Raw genomic sequence first — 16723 nt, forward strand, 5'->3', positions numbered from 1 at the left:
CTTGACTTGACAGATGATTAATGTGTACAGATTATCAGCATGTGTTTCATGGGAATTGAACCCCTGACCTTAGCTTTGTGCTGCCAGTTGAGCTACTGGAACAAAACAACACATATTTAGTTTGGTTTATGCCATTGTAGCCAGCTTATGCTAGTCAGCTTCCTTCGTTAGTAGAGCGTGGCTGTCAGAGCAGAGGTGTTGTGGGATTAAAACGAGATGAGTGCGTGATCAAAGAGTCCGTCACTCTCCTGACCGCTGCGTTTCCGCTTGCCTGGATCTCTTAATTGCTTGAAGTCTCGAGACATGCTGCTTTGGTTTAGCCACGTCTCCGCACATTAGAGCCGCACAACTGAATCCAAACATGCCGTCTGCTCGTTCCATCCACCGTCTGTTCTTGGAACGAAAGTGACTCACCTTGATGAGATTCAGCCAAGTAGAGTCCCCATCCAAACATGCTCACTGATTATCATCAAGCTCCATTATGTTTCATTGGACTTTGCTATTGATTTGCTCAAAGTGTGGGTTCCACGTCCACCTTCTCATTCAGCGGGCTATCACAGTCAGGGCTGGAGCGAGATGGCTGGTAATGCCTCTGTGACCATGTTGCGCACATCCCTGCCAGCCATCTGCTGCTTTCTGCAATCATGTATCCTTAAATTAACTGCAGAGAGATCTCTACAGCTTATCAAAAACAGTCACTTGTAAACTTGCATGAGGCAATTACATGTTTGGTTAAAATGTGAAAATCAGAAATTAGATCATTTTAAAAAGTTACTTACATTACTTTTAATATTCAATATTGAAGGGTTAGTTCACCCAAAAATGAAAACTGTCATTAATTACTCACCCTCATGTCGTTCCACACCCGTAAGACCTTCGTTCATCTTCAGAACACAAATTAAGATATTTTTGATCAAATCCGATGGCTCAGTGAAGCCTGCATTGAGAGCAAGTTAATTTACGCTTTCAGACGCCTGGAAAGCTACTAAAAACATATTTAAAACAGTTCATGTGACTACAGTGGTTCAACCTTAATGTTATGAAGCAACAAGAATACTTTTTGTGCACCAAAAATCAAAATAACGACTTTATTCAACAACATCTAGGATGGGTGATTTCAAAACACTGCTTCATGAAGCTTCGAAGCTTTACGAACCTTTTGTTTCGAATCGGTGGTTCGGAGCGCTTATCAAACTGCCAAAGTTTGATATACAAGAGGTGTGTAAACGTATGAGCACAACTGTAACTGGTGAAACCAAATGCAACCATCCTATATTTTTGTTTTCTATTTACTTGTATTTTTCATAAGACAAGGGTGCTGTTCATCCGTCGCAGAAGAAGTCCGCTGGGAAACGTCTTGCCGGAAACATGAAAGGGCATACAGAGCATGTGAGGACTGAAAGCTGCAACAGAAAACAAATCAATGGCTATAAAAGTGTCACCTAGATTGACAGTGAGCTCTGTTTACAACAGAGCGTGCGTCATGTGCTTAAGAACAGGAACCATGGCGGAACAGAACGCATGGACGGGGAACAAAGCCAAAATGGATTTTATGAAATTGCTTGTCACTGAATGAAAACACCTGTTTAAGACAATCTTCTCCCAGGATGCCTGTTGCTGCTGTTGTCAACACTGAAAAGTAACACTTGAATCGGAGGCTTTTTTATACGCTGAAAAGTTGCCGCGACAAGCTTAAATGCTCCTTTTTTGGAATTCAGCTATGGTGGGATGAAGAAAGGGATCAATGTTCTTTCAATGCCTTGACAGCAGTGCTGAACTTAAAAAGAAGCTTAAACTTCAATATTTCATTCTCTGAAAGGGGAAAAAGTGAAAAAGTACTACTTTTTTTTTTTTTTTTTTAAAGGAAGGGGGAGGGGTACCTTGAGATGCCTTGAAAACGTGGTATTCATCGTTTCCCTGTCCCTAAGGTTCATTAATCCACTTGAAAACCATTAGACAGACTTTTAATGTGAAAGTATAAACACGGATGAATGCAAATCAATTTTATTTAACATTCACATAACTGTTTAGTTAGTTTCACACAAACCTAATGATACAGTCACAGACTATGAGATAAATGGTTTATTCTATGTCTGTGGAGACAGAATAAATAATATATATACACAGTGTAAGTGTGATATGCAATAAATGTATATTATTGCACTTTTAGACACATCATTATAATATAATATATATATTTCACAACAATGTGAATGGAACAACAATAAAGTTAAAAAATATTTAATATCTATACATATTAAAATAGTATTTATTTTATTATTATTACTATGGTTTTGGAATATATATCCAAAATATCACAATTATCGTTGGCAAAGTTTTTAAAGCCTAAAAGGAACTCCTATAGACAAAATTTAGTCAGATGAGAACAATAATCTATAGGCTTGCATGTAAACCGCAGGTTTTTTGGCTGGTGTACCACACAATATGCTAACAACTGAGTAAACGCATACTGGCTGTGTACGCCCACTCTCAATCCTGATGTCATCTATGATCTCATGCTTTGAAGGGTGTGGGGCATCGCAGAGCGTGTGCAAAACCAAAACATATGAGCTCATACATATAGACACCCATGATGACATGTTTAGTGGAAACAAATAGTTGTTTCCTCAAAGGTCAGGCACATGTTCTCTAATAGCTGGTTAACTATGCCAACATTTCAATCATTGTAGCATTTTATGACGGCTTCGTACACGACTCTTCCAATCATAATTTAGAGTCAGAACTATTTGTTTTATAACTGTTATTTTCACGGTTTCTCATTACATACTTCAAGCGGGTCAACAACTTGATGACAGAGAGGAGAATAAGACACGATTCCTTTTTAAAAACATTTTTAATAAGGTGCTAAAAATCTTTGACATGTATTTGCACAGGGGCACGTACTGTGTGCCCCTCCTGTGCCACTTATCATTAACATTACAGTGACAGAACAGAGCACAAGCACCGACTGCAGCATGGCACACACATCACAGTGGAGAGGAGGACAGAACAAAGGTCACTGTTAATTAAGGCAATGTTAACAGGTAAAAGTGAGAACCGTTCTGTACAGAAAAACACGAAAAGTGATTCGCATGCAGGCTTTTCCCAGAGGAGAACAGAACTGTGTGTGTCCAAAGTTCTCAGTTGCAAAGCTGTGGAAATGTGAGGGCTGAAAGAATTCAGCATGTCCATGAAATGCTTTTCATATCCACTGATAACAGTCAATCAGTTCCACTGAGGTCAATCCTAAATCCAAATTTCACCTTTCAAAGTAAAGTTACATGCAACTAATGCGACAAAGTAGTCCAGATTCAGATGAGCTCCATTTTTATGGTGATGCTGAAAAACGCAGGAAAGAACTGACCAGTGGGTTCTTGGGTCATACGACAGGGAGAGGGAATATTGCACTCGTTGTTGCATGAGGTTATGCCACAAATCACGAAAGGCTACCAAACATGGCAATTATTGCTGGTGAATAGTGTTGTACTGTTCCAGCAGTCGGTAATGCCACGTTTAAACGCTCAGACATAAAAACCATTAACAATCCCATATTATCAGTATTAGTGAATTAATCCTTAAAATGAGTTAATAAATTACATTTAAATGCTCTTAAAACATAATCAATTGCAAAAAACTCTGTAAAAAGGCTCAAAGGCTTGTGCAACAGACACCCACTGTGCGCATGCTACAGCTAGAGATGAACACAAATGGCTACCTTAACATGAATATAGATCCCTCATTCCATAAACTACGACCTCAGACATCTTGAGGTAACATGACACAGAATTGGACCAATCGCTGCAAGACGATTAGTTAAACCCCACAGCGGAGTGAATAATCCTTTGCATAATATGGGCTGATAAGGAAAAAGAGAAGACTTGAGGACCACGGCATATGCCACTTATTGACGGACCTATCACAGGTCAATTAGAGCTTGGATCCCACAGGCTATTTACAAGTGACACTACAGCTCTAAGAGGTCCCCCGGTCCACAGACGCCCGTAGCTCCCGCCAGGCGGCTAATTGAGCTTGTCTATAATTATCCATTACACTCCCATTAGATGTGGTGAGAGCACTAGAGGAGTCATCACCATGGGGCACTGCCAAATCCATGAGTAGATCCGCTTGTGCCAGTATCACTACGCAATAAACGTCCCTTATATGTAAACACATAATTTCCATTGATCGTTTAAAAAAAACAAAAAACAAAAGTAAAATAAAATATATAAAAGGGATGCATCCAGAAGGCAAAATGTCAAGTAGAAAGGTCAACATCTACACTTCTCCTTAGTCGGGTCTCAGTTCCTACTGTTAGTTATGATGCTAACACGACGCACTGCCACCACTGCTGATCATATATTTTACAATTACAACATCTTTTCAAAAAAACACAGATCCATAAAAGTGAGCAACATGCTATGTGCCCTTCTTGTGCACTTTGTTGGAATATATTGCCCATTAAAAGACAAGCCGTCAGTCTTCTTCTGCTGAAAAAAGCTCCCTCGGTGTGCTCAGACAGAGACAAAGACGTCCAAATAGAGGCGGTCGTACGATTCCCTGAAGAAGAGGAGGAGCAGGAGACTGAAGATGCAGGATCCTGTCAGACACCAGTTCAACCAGGACAGCTCTGAAAAACAAAACAGCAAGGTTGACTGAGGTTAGCGATGACAGCGTTTAGAAAGCCAGATAACACTTACTTCAATGCATAATAGAACAGACATGCGTTTATCATATTTTTGGAAATAACCTCCCCTACAGTATTCATCAAAATAAAAATAATAAATAAAGCTGAAAAATGTTCATTTGCATAGATGAAAAAAAATCGGGGCTAATTATCATATCCACAGATGTATATTAAATGAGGCAAGGGTGTTACATTCAAGCTATTTTAAGGCATTAAGAATTATTTTTTTTTTTCCCCCACAGGAAAAAACATTTAAATATATAATTTTAAGTGAAAAAAAATTACTGACTACAGGGGGACTTTAAGAGATGGCAACCTGCGACGTTATACTCGGATATTCATAATTCTGAGTCTAACTGAACCACTCCATGTCAACAGTATCAACACCGAAATTAATCTGCAGCAGTCAGGTACAAGCTCTCCAAGTTGTTTACATTCATTATTGTTGTAATGTTTTGTGCTTTGAGACATGAGGTAGTTTAACACTGTCTCTTGTGACGCTTTGCCGAGAGCAGCTGTGTGTGTGTGTGTGTGTGTGTGTGTGTGCGCGTTCATGTGTTTTAGAATAAGCGTGGCTTTGGATGGTGATTTGCAGGGAGGGTGTGATCGTATGCTTTCAATGCTAGCAGGCTAATGTTAGCATTTCCCAGATCACCTACTGCACCTTTAAGTATGAGTTAAACTTATGTAAAGGTGTTTTTTTTCTTTTCCCAACAGCCAATTAGCTATTTAGGTACTATTTTTAAAATCCCTGATGGATAAAATATAGTTTTCGGCTTAAAAATAGTTATATATGTAAGCAATAAGGTTCAAGAGGCTGTGCTGTATCATGAATAAGTCACGGCTGAAGGGCGTTGTTAGGCACGACGCGGAGCGGAGTGGCTGCAATCCCTTTAGCCGTGACTTATTCACGATACAGCACTAGCCTCTCGTGAAGTAAACTTTCACTAAAGCCTTCCTTCTGCCGGAAAAAATAGTCCCTGACCGTGAACAGCAACAGAAGTTACATTACGCTATTAGATGGTGGCAAAGACTGTTATGAATTGTTATGATTATGAGTGTGTCAGTCAGTAGTGAAGACTTTAACATTGAAAAGACTGAATTGTTGTGAACACGGAACAAGACGCAACTGACAAATGCTTTGACTAGTGCTGTCAGTCACGGGAAAACCCCTTAACTGTTAAAAGGACAGGATAATACATCGAAATTTAAACCGATTTTTTATTATGAACATAGGACTGACCTCAAGGAAAATACTAAATCTGAATGCAGGTAATAAATTCGCTCACTCGATCTTTTTCTCACAATACTCGTCTACATAATACAGTAAGCTTCAATGAACAATATCAATTGAGAACATACAGTTTACGTTCCTAAGAATGGTTGCTAAAGGTGTTGTGTAGTGATCCACAGAACCGTTGGGTGAAGCGGTCATAGCCGTGTTTTATTGTGAAATATATTATATATATATATATATATATATATATATATATATATATATATATATATATATTATATATATATATATATATATATAAAAATAGATATATAATTGAAATGATGCCCCATTTCACCATTTCACAACATTACATGACTGCAAATGGTTACAAACAGCAATTCACATTGACTATATGCAGTTGGCACTTATAAACTTTGGACATAAAAACAGATATCACAACCCTTCATTTCCTTCTGACCAAACCATATACACGCTCCAATAACCAAAGGCAAATAGACTAGAAAACACAAACTAATAATTGTTTGATATAAATCGACTATGTGAGACACACACAGTTTCCCACAGCCACTCTATTCCTTTCATTGGGCAGTTAAAGTTACAAGAGGTTTTACATTAAGGTTAAAGTTTAAACCAGCAACAGAATCATTTCACACGCACTGCACATGAATATTAAGACACTGTTTGCACAGCTCTTGCATGCTGTTTTCACATTCAGAGTTGACATATACAGCAGCGATTCAATAGATGAAAGCCTCACACCAGCTGCTGTGGCTCTGATAGAGCGCCGGGTTGAATATAACATAAACCAGGTCAAACACACAGACCCTCGAGGACAAAGGAAAGAGCGCAACTTAATTTAATAGAGAAGTGGATTTCAATTTCAAGGCATCCCGTATCCAGATAACAGGTTGATCAATTGCCCCTGAAGTGAGAGCTGCAATCGATGGCAGAAGGTGAAATGCATGCTGGGTCAGCTGCTGAGCCCATTTGGGCTAAATGATATGATTTAGCCATGCAGCACAGTCAACACAACCAGGTACGGCGGAGGATAGAGCCGTGTCGACTCGAAGAAATGGGAAGTGGGGATTCTTTCCAAAAGCCCCCTCATTAATCAGGCCTTACTAGCCCTTCAGCTGCGCTTGGCACAGAAGCAGGTTAATGGAGTTGTGTTTATCTGGCTATCATGTCTGTGCTGCACGCCCGTCCCAGCCTCATCAATTTAAAAGAGAGAGGTAGCATCACAAGGCAGGACGTCTGCAGCGAATGTTAATCAAGAGAGCGACTCGGCTCAGGTAATCCAATCAGACGCCCCCCAAAAATCTTTGAGTCGTCAACAGTAACCCTTCCAGCGCTAATGAAAGGCAGATCTTTGGACAGAGCGCCCAACCTCTCCCTGAGGCAGCGCTGCTATGGTGAATACAAAAGAAGTTGGGTTAAAGGATTCGATTTCTCCCTCCTTCTCTCGCAATAATGGGAGCACAGCAATTATATCCTGTCTGTCAGTTTACACAGCATTCAAACTGTTATGTCGTATTTCCTTCCTCTTAATACCTGATGGCAGAATGCAGAGATGTTGTTATTAAGGGTGCAATTTAGCCTGTCTCTTTTCTGCCATCGTCTCGGGGGCTGTAATGTGCTGAAAAGGCCACGGTGGAATGACAGCGTAAACAGGCCACTCACCGTGACACTCACAATCTCTTACACGCGGAGCGCTGGGACAAAAGCGAGGACAAGGAGGGAGGGATGCGAGGAAACATCCTACAGCCGCTGTCTCACGTCGTGACCAGGAGACCCAATGTCTTCTCACTCACCCACAGGGCTCCTCACTTCCTGTCAGGCGAGTTGGGGTGTCTGAGATGGTCCTCTTATTGGTGTAATTATTCTTAATCGCTCCCCATTCAGCTGGCAGACTGATGGCATATTTCAGCTCAGTTTAATGTCTCGCTCTTGCCCCAAGCAGCATCAAGAGAGGCAGACTGACAGTTTGTAGGCTCTGTTTTCTCCTTATAAGATTAAACCAGGCCTATATTTTGCAATTCTGAGTTTGATTTGTTTACCTGGTTTGGCCTGGCAACACAGTCAGGAAACTATAGGAGTCTATAGGAAACTTGATTTTACTGAAGGTTTACCTTCACAGAACGTGCTAAATCGAATGCTGCAAAAAGAGTTTAGAGCAGCCATACCCCATCAGGAAGTACTACACACTCTACAAAAGGTTACTGGACCCTTAATTTTATTATTGCTATTTGACAGACGGGCCACCCTCAAACAGTAGGTGACATGGCCTTTTCTAAGCCAAACAATCAAAAAAAGGCTGAATGTTCAATCTTTACCAGCTATTCACAGCTTTCGGATTTAAGGGTGAATGAACCAACCTTGCCAATTTAAATAACCAGCTGGGAAGGACAGCAACGGTAACTCAATGAAGCACATCCCTTTTACTTCATTTTGAAAGTAAATACAAAGACATTGTAAGACATTTGTGAATATATCATCGTCACAGGCAGGTGCGATTCTTAAAAGCACATCAATACAACCTTGGGTGGCTGAAAAAAGGAGGATCTGGAAAGAAAGAACATCGAGGCAGGCTCAATATAAGAAGAAACAGGCAATTTTCAATGCACTCTGGTAACCAATCTACACCATAATTCAGATCTATATTAGCAATGAAATGGAAAGAACAGGATAATTACAACAAGGCAAACAACAGAACTCTGTCAAAGTCTTAATCAGGACTCAAGCTTCTTCTGAAGGCAAGCCGTGACATGCCAAGCCGACATCAGAACTAGCGGCGATGAAAGCCGACTTCGTTGTCGCCTCGCATTGGCTGTGTTTGGGCCAAAAACTGCACTTGAACACACCGCATAGAACTAAACTGAATAGCCAATCAGAGTGATCTCTCTCACCGACGGCTCTGACGGTGATTCAACATGCTGAATCAGCTGAACTGGCACCGACAAAGGCTCAAATAGAGCCGCAAGTGGAACATAACACACCACAAAAACTAGCCCAAAAGACACTCGCCGGCGGCACAACGTTGGCCCTATCAAAGCCACAGGAGGACACCACAATGAAATGTGAAGTTTGGCTGAAGCCATAGCTTTGTGGACAGCATCTCCCTTATCATTTCCTGTCTCTCCTCAACTGTGTATAACTACCAATCAAAATTGGTGGGTCCACTAGATGGCAACACTCAAAGTTGGATCATTGTTTCAAATAACTATCCTATGAAGATGAAAAATGCCAATGAAAACACTAGAATAAAAATAGGAAAAAACATCAATGGTTGTGCAAGGGTGATATTCATAGAGCCTTCATCTAATGCACGTGTACATCCTTTTAAACATCTGTCTTCTATTAATTTCCCTAGGTGTCAAATTTTAAGTGGAACTACACCTTTAAGAGAAGGACTTTGTGCAGTTTAGCTAACAGAGAGCTTATTATGTCGAGAAAGGCTTTCTGCCAGTGGAAACAGCAAGAGGTTGCAGGATGGTTCTGATGAAACAAACAGAAATCCATCCATCATCTCTTCAGCACCTACACACCGCTTGGCCTAAACAGAAACAAAGCATTCAAAACTCAATAGCAATGCCAACGCAATAACCTTCTATATATAGAGACCTCATTGTTTCAACGTTATTTTCAGCCATGGCACGGTGTTGGCTGGCAACTGCGGCTCTGACAGCCACACAAAGGCAGAACGAATCTCATGGCTTCATTTGGGACCGATAACCCAATCAGATTTGAAAGGATGAGCCAGTTAAGCTCACTCATCTCAGTTTAATCTTCTCCAAGGGATCAGCAGGAAGACTAAGGAGTTTTCGCAGCCTTTCCTGACACCTGGGAGCCGTCCAGCAACCTGACTGCTCATAAAAAGACCTGTCAGCCGGTCACTCAAGGCCACTGACAGAATGGCGGGGAGATGAGTATTACAGCGGGCATCTGGATTTGACAGTGGTCAGTGTGAACAGAAGTTGACAACAGTATAATTCATAACATTTGCTAATTTCTGAAGAAAATGTGAGTGGTGCTTGCCTGTGAAAAACTTGCCACCCCCAAGTGTTGTGGGTGGTTTCCTAGACATGGCTATGAAGGTTCAGAGATGCTCTATTTGGTTTCTAGGATGTTCTTAGTACTGGCTAGGTGGTTGCTTAATGGTCCAAGTAAAAAAACAACAACAAAAAAAACAAACAAACAAACAACTATATCGTATTCTGGTCCCCATGTATGGCTCACATCTCTCCTTTAATGCTTATGTGGGATTTTTTTTAACAACAGTTTTGTTGTCCTTTTATCGTATTGTAAGTCGGTTTTTACCCCAAAAATCAAAAGAAAAATATTTAGCAAAAAGCAAAAAAAAAAATGCTAATATGACTTTTAATATTATGATATTATTTTCAGGAAAATTAAATCCACAAATCTCATTACTGTAATGCATAAAAAAGTTTTTAGAACAAGTTTAAGAAGATGACTATATATTTAGATTACTTTATATATATTTAAATAATACAATAATAGAAATATATTATAATTAATATTTTTTTTAATACATTTTAGTAGTAAACTATATTAATTACAAATTGATTTTAACTTTAAAAATTTTTTGGAAAACAAGTACTGTGTTACAGTAATGAGAATCATCATTTAAAAAACAATGAGAAAGACAATACGAGGTGAATTATGAAGAATTGTGGTATAAATGTGCCTAATTTTCCTGAAAATAAAAGCACAAATGTAAAACCTTCTGACGCTAAATTGCTTTTTCTTTATGCAAAATAAGATTTGTTTTGTTTCTTTAGGTTTTGGGGTGAAATGTGAACTGGACATTTCCTGGACAGGTTTTGGGAGATTCACCCATACTTAGTGAATGTCTTAGTGAAGGCCAAACACCATTAATAAATAATAATCACTGAAATCATTGTTATGTTATCTATATATACAGTATGTCATATATGTCATGTATGCGTTATATAGGCACACAACATAACAAAATACATCTTAACATGTTTTTTGAATGGGAAAAAACACACAGCCTTTGTATTAACCTGACAAACAGTGTCCACCAATAGCAAGAGCTGGAATAAAACTATCATGGACTAACTGTCAATCCAAAGAAGCTTTTCAGAAAGGGACTCATCAATATTCAGCTGGAAGCTTCTATTTACACAGCATGATAGGGCAGACAAGTCAATCTCCCTGCACTTTTTTTTTCATGTGAACAGCCTAACACTGAAAGTTATTCATCATTCAGGAGAAGGACAATGGCACTGTCCTTAATATAAGTCCATGTGTTTCTGTTTATTTAGGCTGAGTGACAGCTTTGTTTTTTTTTGTTTTTTTTTACTGTAAACCTTGCCTTTAAAGAGTTAAATATCAAGGTACCTGTAAAGTAAAAGGTGAGGAAAAACAGCAAAAGTCCAGTGAAGAGGTTGCTGAGGAAGGTGACCACTCCGCAGGTGATGCCCTCAGGTACAGGGTAAACCGTCTCAATGAACAGCTCGAAGAAGATGGGCACACTACTGTTGATGAAGATTCCCACCAGGATACAAGAGGTGTAGAGCGTGGCTAAAGGAGCAAAAAGAGACAGAGAGAGCAGATCGATTCACAAATACATTTCTAGAATAATGCCTTCTTTACACAGCAAGAGAAAGACTTTGCAAATGATTGAGTAGAAAAAAGCTTTCCAATTACATTTTTTTCCTGTGCTGGCAAACCCCATTTCAGCAGATATTACTCTAATCAACTACGAAAACACTGTTACACCTCATCTTTAAGTAATGATTATAATGTGCTAAGTTGGTACTACAGAAACCTTTCTTATTATCTTAGCACAGCTGAAGTGTAATGAAGTGTGGAAATTGTATTTAATATTGGAATAAAAGACATTTTATTGCACTTTCATTTCCAAAACCCAATTTTGCTTCAAAAACTTGCAAAAAAGGTTAACCAGGGCAGAGAGAAAATGATGGCCCAAATACACAAAAACAAGAGAACAAGCACACCAGAGCCTCAGCTGCCAGCGTAATTGAAAAGCACAGAAGGTTTCATCATAAAATGGGCTAAACAACTAAAAGATCAGTTGGTAAATAAGAAAAGAGTATTATAGATGAATGACTCGATGCTTGAGTTGTTGGGTTACATAAAAAGTGAAACACACCTATGGGAACAAAATTTATGGGAAATGTTGCAAAAAACATGGTGTTTCTGCATTTGAAACATTATAAATGTTTATACAATGTAATATACACTATTGTTCAAACGTTTGGGGTCTTTTGCTCACCAAGGCTGCATTTATTTGATTAAAAACACAGTAAAACAGTAACATATTTTATTCCTGTGATGGCAAAGCTGGATTTTCAGCAGCCAGTACTAATATCATTCTAATATGTTGATCTGGTACTCAAGAAATATTATAAGCGATGTTGAAAACAGTTTAATATCAATATGTTTGTTTGTAATTTTTTTTTTTTCAGGATTCTTTGAAGAATAGAAAGTTCAAAAGAACAGCATTTATTTGAAATAGACATTTTTGTAATAATGTAAGTCTATTACCTTTTATTATTATATAAATAATCTTACTGACCCAAAACTTTTAAACAGTAGTGCCATTTTTGACCAATTTAATGCAACTTTGGTAAATAAAAGCATCAACTGGTTTCATAAACACAAGTTCATAACCCAACTTTTCAGTGTAGTGAAGTTCTAAACACAAATCATGAGAAATGTCTGAGACACGTGGTAAACATGGTATATAAGTGGAAGAACCGACAACGGCGCCACTGAATTTTGAAAAATATACACACTGTAGAGGTAGTAATATGGGCAATTATTCCTTACATAACAATGATAAATAATGAATATCATTATTCATATATTATTTGAATACTATTTAGAACATTCAGATACAAGACAAAATTGCGAACCACTGAAATGAAGCAATAAAGCATGAAAACACTTCACATGCATATTCTATGAAAAGTGCTTGCACTGTGGTCACATTTACAATCAAATGTGTTTACTCAACCATGCCCTGTTGCTTCTATACAATGGCAATTCTTGTCAAATATAATTCGGAGACATCTTACATGTGGCAGTGACTGGAAGAGAAGCAAAATTACCCCAGCACTGCACAAAAAATACCTACATCTGGCTTGTGACGGACGTTAATTTGACCCACTGGATGTGAGGAAGTAGAGGATAAAATGACAAGGGTACCATTAAATTACATGGACACAGTAGGCGAAGGTCCATTGTCAATTATTCCTTGCATAACTATTCCATCTAGAATAAGTTCCGATGAACTGATGTTGCCACAACATAGTCTTGTGTTCATTAGTGAGCGATATGAATCACGAGAGGCATGGAAAGGCCAGCATGGCAACGGGACACGTGTGTGCAATACAAAATTATGCCAGATGGAGAGATGGCCCATGAGTCTGCAAGCTTTGTCTGTCAGGAATTCTGGGAGAGAGCAGATAAAAAAAGTCAGGTGCCAACCATAAAATTGATGGAAGTATTTGAGCTGGCTGATCTATGGGGCATATGTTTGTTTCAGGCCGGCTTCTCTAGATACCCACTCCCTTTTTCCCTTCACTGATCTGGACTTAATGAGTTCCTCTGGCTCCTTCTCACAGATAAAACTGCAGCTTGCTATGCTGCTGTTCGCCTACCAGACTCCCTGTGGGCTGACAGTTTTGTGGATGTGCACAAGGAAGAACATACTGTCCTTTTTACCACAGCGTACCTTTAGTGGAAGGCAGGTGAGTGAGCCTGGTCAAGCAGGTGAGAGTGAACCAGGTGGCCGCCAAGGATGCGCCGGCAAACATCAGCACCAGAATCAGCTTCAGCATTCCTCGAATATAGTCAGCAAACCTGAGGGCAAAAACAGAAAACAAAAGAAAGCAGGAGGAGAGAGAAACTTGAATCTCGAGTCATAGCTCAAAGGTGACAGAACAAGAAAAACTACAGAGGAGGCAAATTATAGGCAAGCGCAGGTGAAACTTTCACAGATGTTATTTTCGGCACCTACGTCAGAGACTAGGCTCAAGCGGAAAATCTTGTCCCTCAAAAACAAGCCTACTGGAGGAGATGACTCAAAACAAATCCTCACAGTCTTATATATTTGATCCGCACTAACTTTATAGTTTTTGACAAAGTTCTCCACACTGTTTCCTCTCATCAGGCATCAGACACATTTTAGCACCTCTAACATGACGGCAATAACACTAGGGCATGTTATTCATCACCTTTTCTTCACAACAGAAATGAAAGCCATCAAAATAAAAACACTTTATGGAGGAGTTAGCGGTTATTTGTTGTGTCGGGGTTGCAAGACTTATTTTTAATAATGGCTTATGGCCTTTTAATGCCTTTTAAAGTAATTATTCACCTCAAAATGAAAGTTCTGTCATCATTTACTTGCCCTCATGTCATTCCAAACCTGTGAGTTTATATATCTGGTGGAACACTAATGGAGAAGTTTATCAGGTTGTTCATGCAGCTCCATATGATGGAAGTGAATGGTGACCAAAGGAAGTCAGGCTCCAAAAACAACAAAAAAGTGTCCCATATGACTTAAAAGGTACATTTCAAATCTTATAAAACAATTAAATAGCTTTGTGTGAGGACAGAAATGTATGTAAATATTCACAATAATCTTCACAGCTGTCAAATCTCATTCACATTCGAATATATTCAGATATGGCACGTCAAAATGTGCCACTCTAGGTTTGATGATATTATGCATCTAAGATATATAAACTACTTTTGCAATACTTTTATGGTGTTATGGGCAAGACATTTTTCAACATTTCTCTTTTCATGCACTCTAAAAAATGCTGGGTTAAAAACAACCCAAGTTGGGTTGAAAATGGACAAACTCAACGATTGGGTTGTTTTAACCCAGAGGTTGGGTTAAATGTTTGCCCAACCTGCTGAGTAGTTTTATTTAACACAACTTGTTTAAAACTTACTATATGGCTTGCTTAAAATGAACCCAAAATAGGTTGGAAATTAAAAATCAGACACATAATTACTAGAAGCAACAATAACAATAAAAAGGTGAACATTTATTAATAATCAATTTAATAAATTTTTATTGTTTAATTATTATTCCTTAAACTTATTAATAAATGTTCAATTATCAAACATATTAATAAATGTTCATTTCTAATCTATTTGGGTTCATTTTAAGCAAGCGATACAGTCATTTTTAAACAACAGTTGGGTTCAATAAAACTACCCAGCAGGTTGGGCAGACATTTAATCAAACCACTGGGTTAAAACAACATAATCGTTGGGTTAAAACAACCCAGCTGCAGGGTTTGTTCATTTTCAACCCAACTTGGGTTGTTTTTAACCTAGCATTTTTTAAGAGTGTGCTCCATGAAAAAGGCATATGGGTTGGAATACATGTTTTATGTTAGAACAACATATAAACAACGAACAGAATTTTCAATTTTGGGTGAGCTATCCCTTTAAATATTAAGCATTAACTTTAATCAGTTGTCAAACTCACTTTCTTGACCCAACAACATCGCCGCCTTCATTCAAAAAGCAATGTCACCCCTACCTCCCGACTGCTGTCTGACAATTAAAGCCTGGTGGTTTGTCAGGCATCCCAGTGTTTGCCCAACTGCTCAGCATACCTCACACCACAAACCGTTAATTGACCTGCGGAGACAGCCTCTTATGATTCACCCGTCTAGGATAACTCCACCATAACGGCGAACGAGGACTTGAGGCTATTATATCCTCCTCCGGAATCGCATCAATTAGAATGTGCAGCCATCACCCCTGCAGCTCAATTTTAATACATCCATTTTTCTAAAGCATGGACTTGACCCAAAGGGATGCGCTCTGCGGCGGAGAGCTGGTGGTGTATAATAACTCATGTTAACGCATTTGCTGCATGATTCGTGGCACAAGGAAGGCGCTGGACCCCGTAACTCACAGGGGCCCATTAACGAGAGATCACTCGCCAAATGACCACTAATAGGACCATGCTGCTGCGGAGACTTAGTGGGGCATCTGTTGCTTCTTTCTGCAACCTGTCCCAAATGAACAGCCAATATGAGAAAAAAAGCTAACACGTAAAAGTGCCAAAACAACCGGCGGGGTGTGCATTCTTTAATGAGCTTTATAAATCCCCATTCGGCTCATGACTCATTTGAATAACGCCCACAACTAAGGCAGCTCACAGGTCTTCATTGATGTTTTAACCCACTTTGTCCCTCCCTATCTTAATGGCAATGCTTGTACCAACCCCAAAACCAATGTGACAATTAATTAAATGCAGAGTTTGCCTAATTAAAAGGTTTTCAAAATGCAAAACCTGACTGGATGTGCTGATTAGAGCCCTCCTGCAAACATTTAGTCATCAGGGACAGACAAATCTCTCGCTTTTTGCAGACAACAGTTTGTTCTTTCTCTCTTCTCTAAGCCAGTGTCTTAATCAGTCTGTGCGACATGACCATTTCATTAGCATTTTCACCCACTGTTCATAACAAAAGCTGATTTTAATAAATTAGCAGGAAGAGAATAAATTAGCTTTGGGATCAGGGAGGATCCAAAACACCCTGAAAAAAAAAAAAAAAAAACGTCTCCTAACAGAAACAGAATAAATGTCGTTCCAGCAGGAGTGTAGGAACGATCTGAAAAGCATGACACAATTTTGACACTGGTTTATATGCCTAGTTGCCAGGGATACTGTCATATGAGACCATTTAAAAGCTAAATAAAACCTTAGAAAGTTTCTAGAAATGTCAGCATTCTAGCATTTTTGTCATGAAACTTTAATA

At 39.0% G+C, this 16723-nt stretch overlaps 1 protein-coding gene across 1 annotated transcript in view; it reads right to left on the minus strand.

Annotated features, from left to right (window-relative positions):
• Positions 1-2835: 2835 nt before the first annotated feature.
• Positions 2836-16723, minus strand: part of slc49a4 (solute carrier family 49 member 4) — a 41504-nt gene continuing 27616 nt past the window's right edge. Inside the window, exons 7-9 of the mRNA XM_051904923.1 lie at positions 13669-13796; positions 11307-11489; positions 2836-4627 (exon numbers count right to left, since the gene is read on the minus strand). Coding sequence (XP_051760883.1) covers positions 4512-4627; positions 11307-11489; positions 13669-13796 — 427 coding nt within the window. The 3' untranslated portion in view covers positions 2836-4511. The remainder of the gene's footprint in view (positions 4628-11306; positions 11490-13668; positions 13797-16723) is intronic.

Source organism: Ctenopharyngodon idella, chromosome 9, assembly GCF_019924925.1.
Source record: "Ctenopharyngodon idella isolate HZGC_01 chromosome 9, HZGC01, whole genome shotgun sequence".
Taxonomy (NCBI): Eukaryota; Metazoa; Chordata; class Actinopteri; order Cypriniformes; family Xenocyprididae; genus Ctenopharyngodon; species Ctenopharyngodon idella.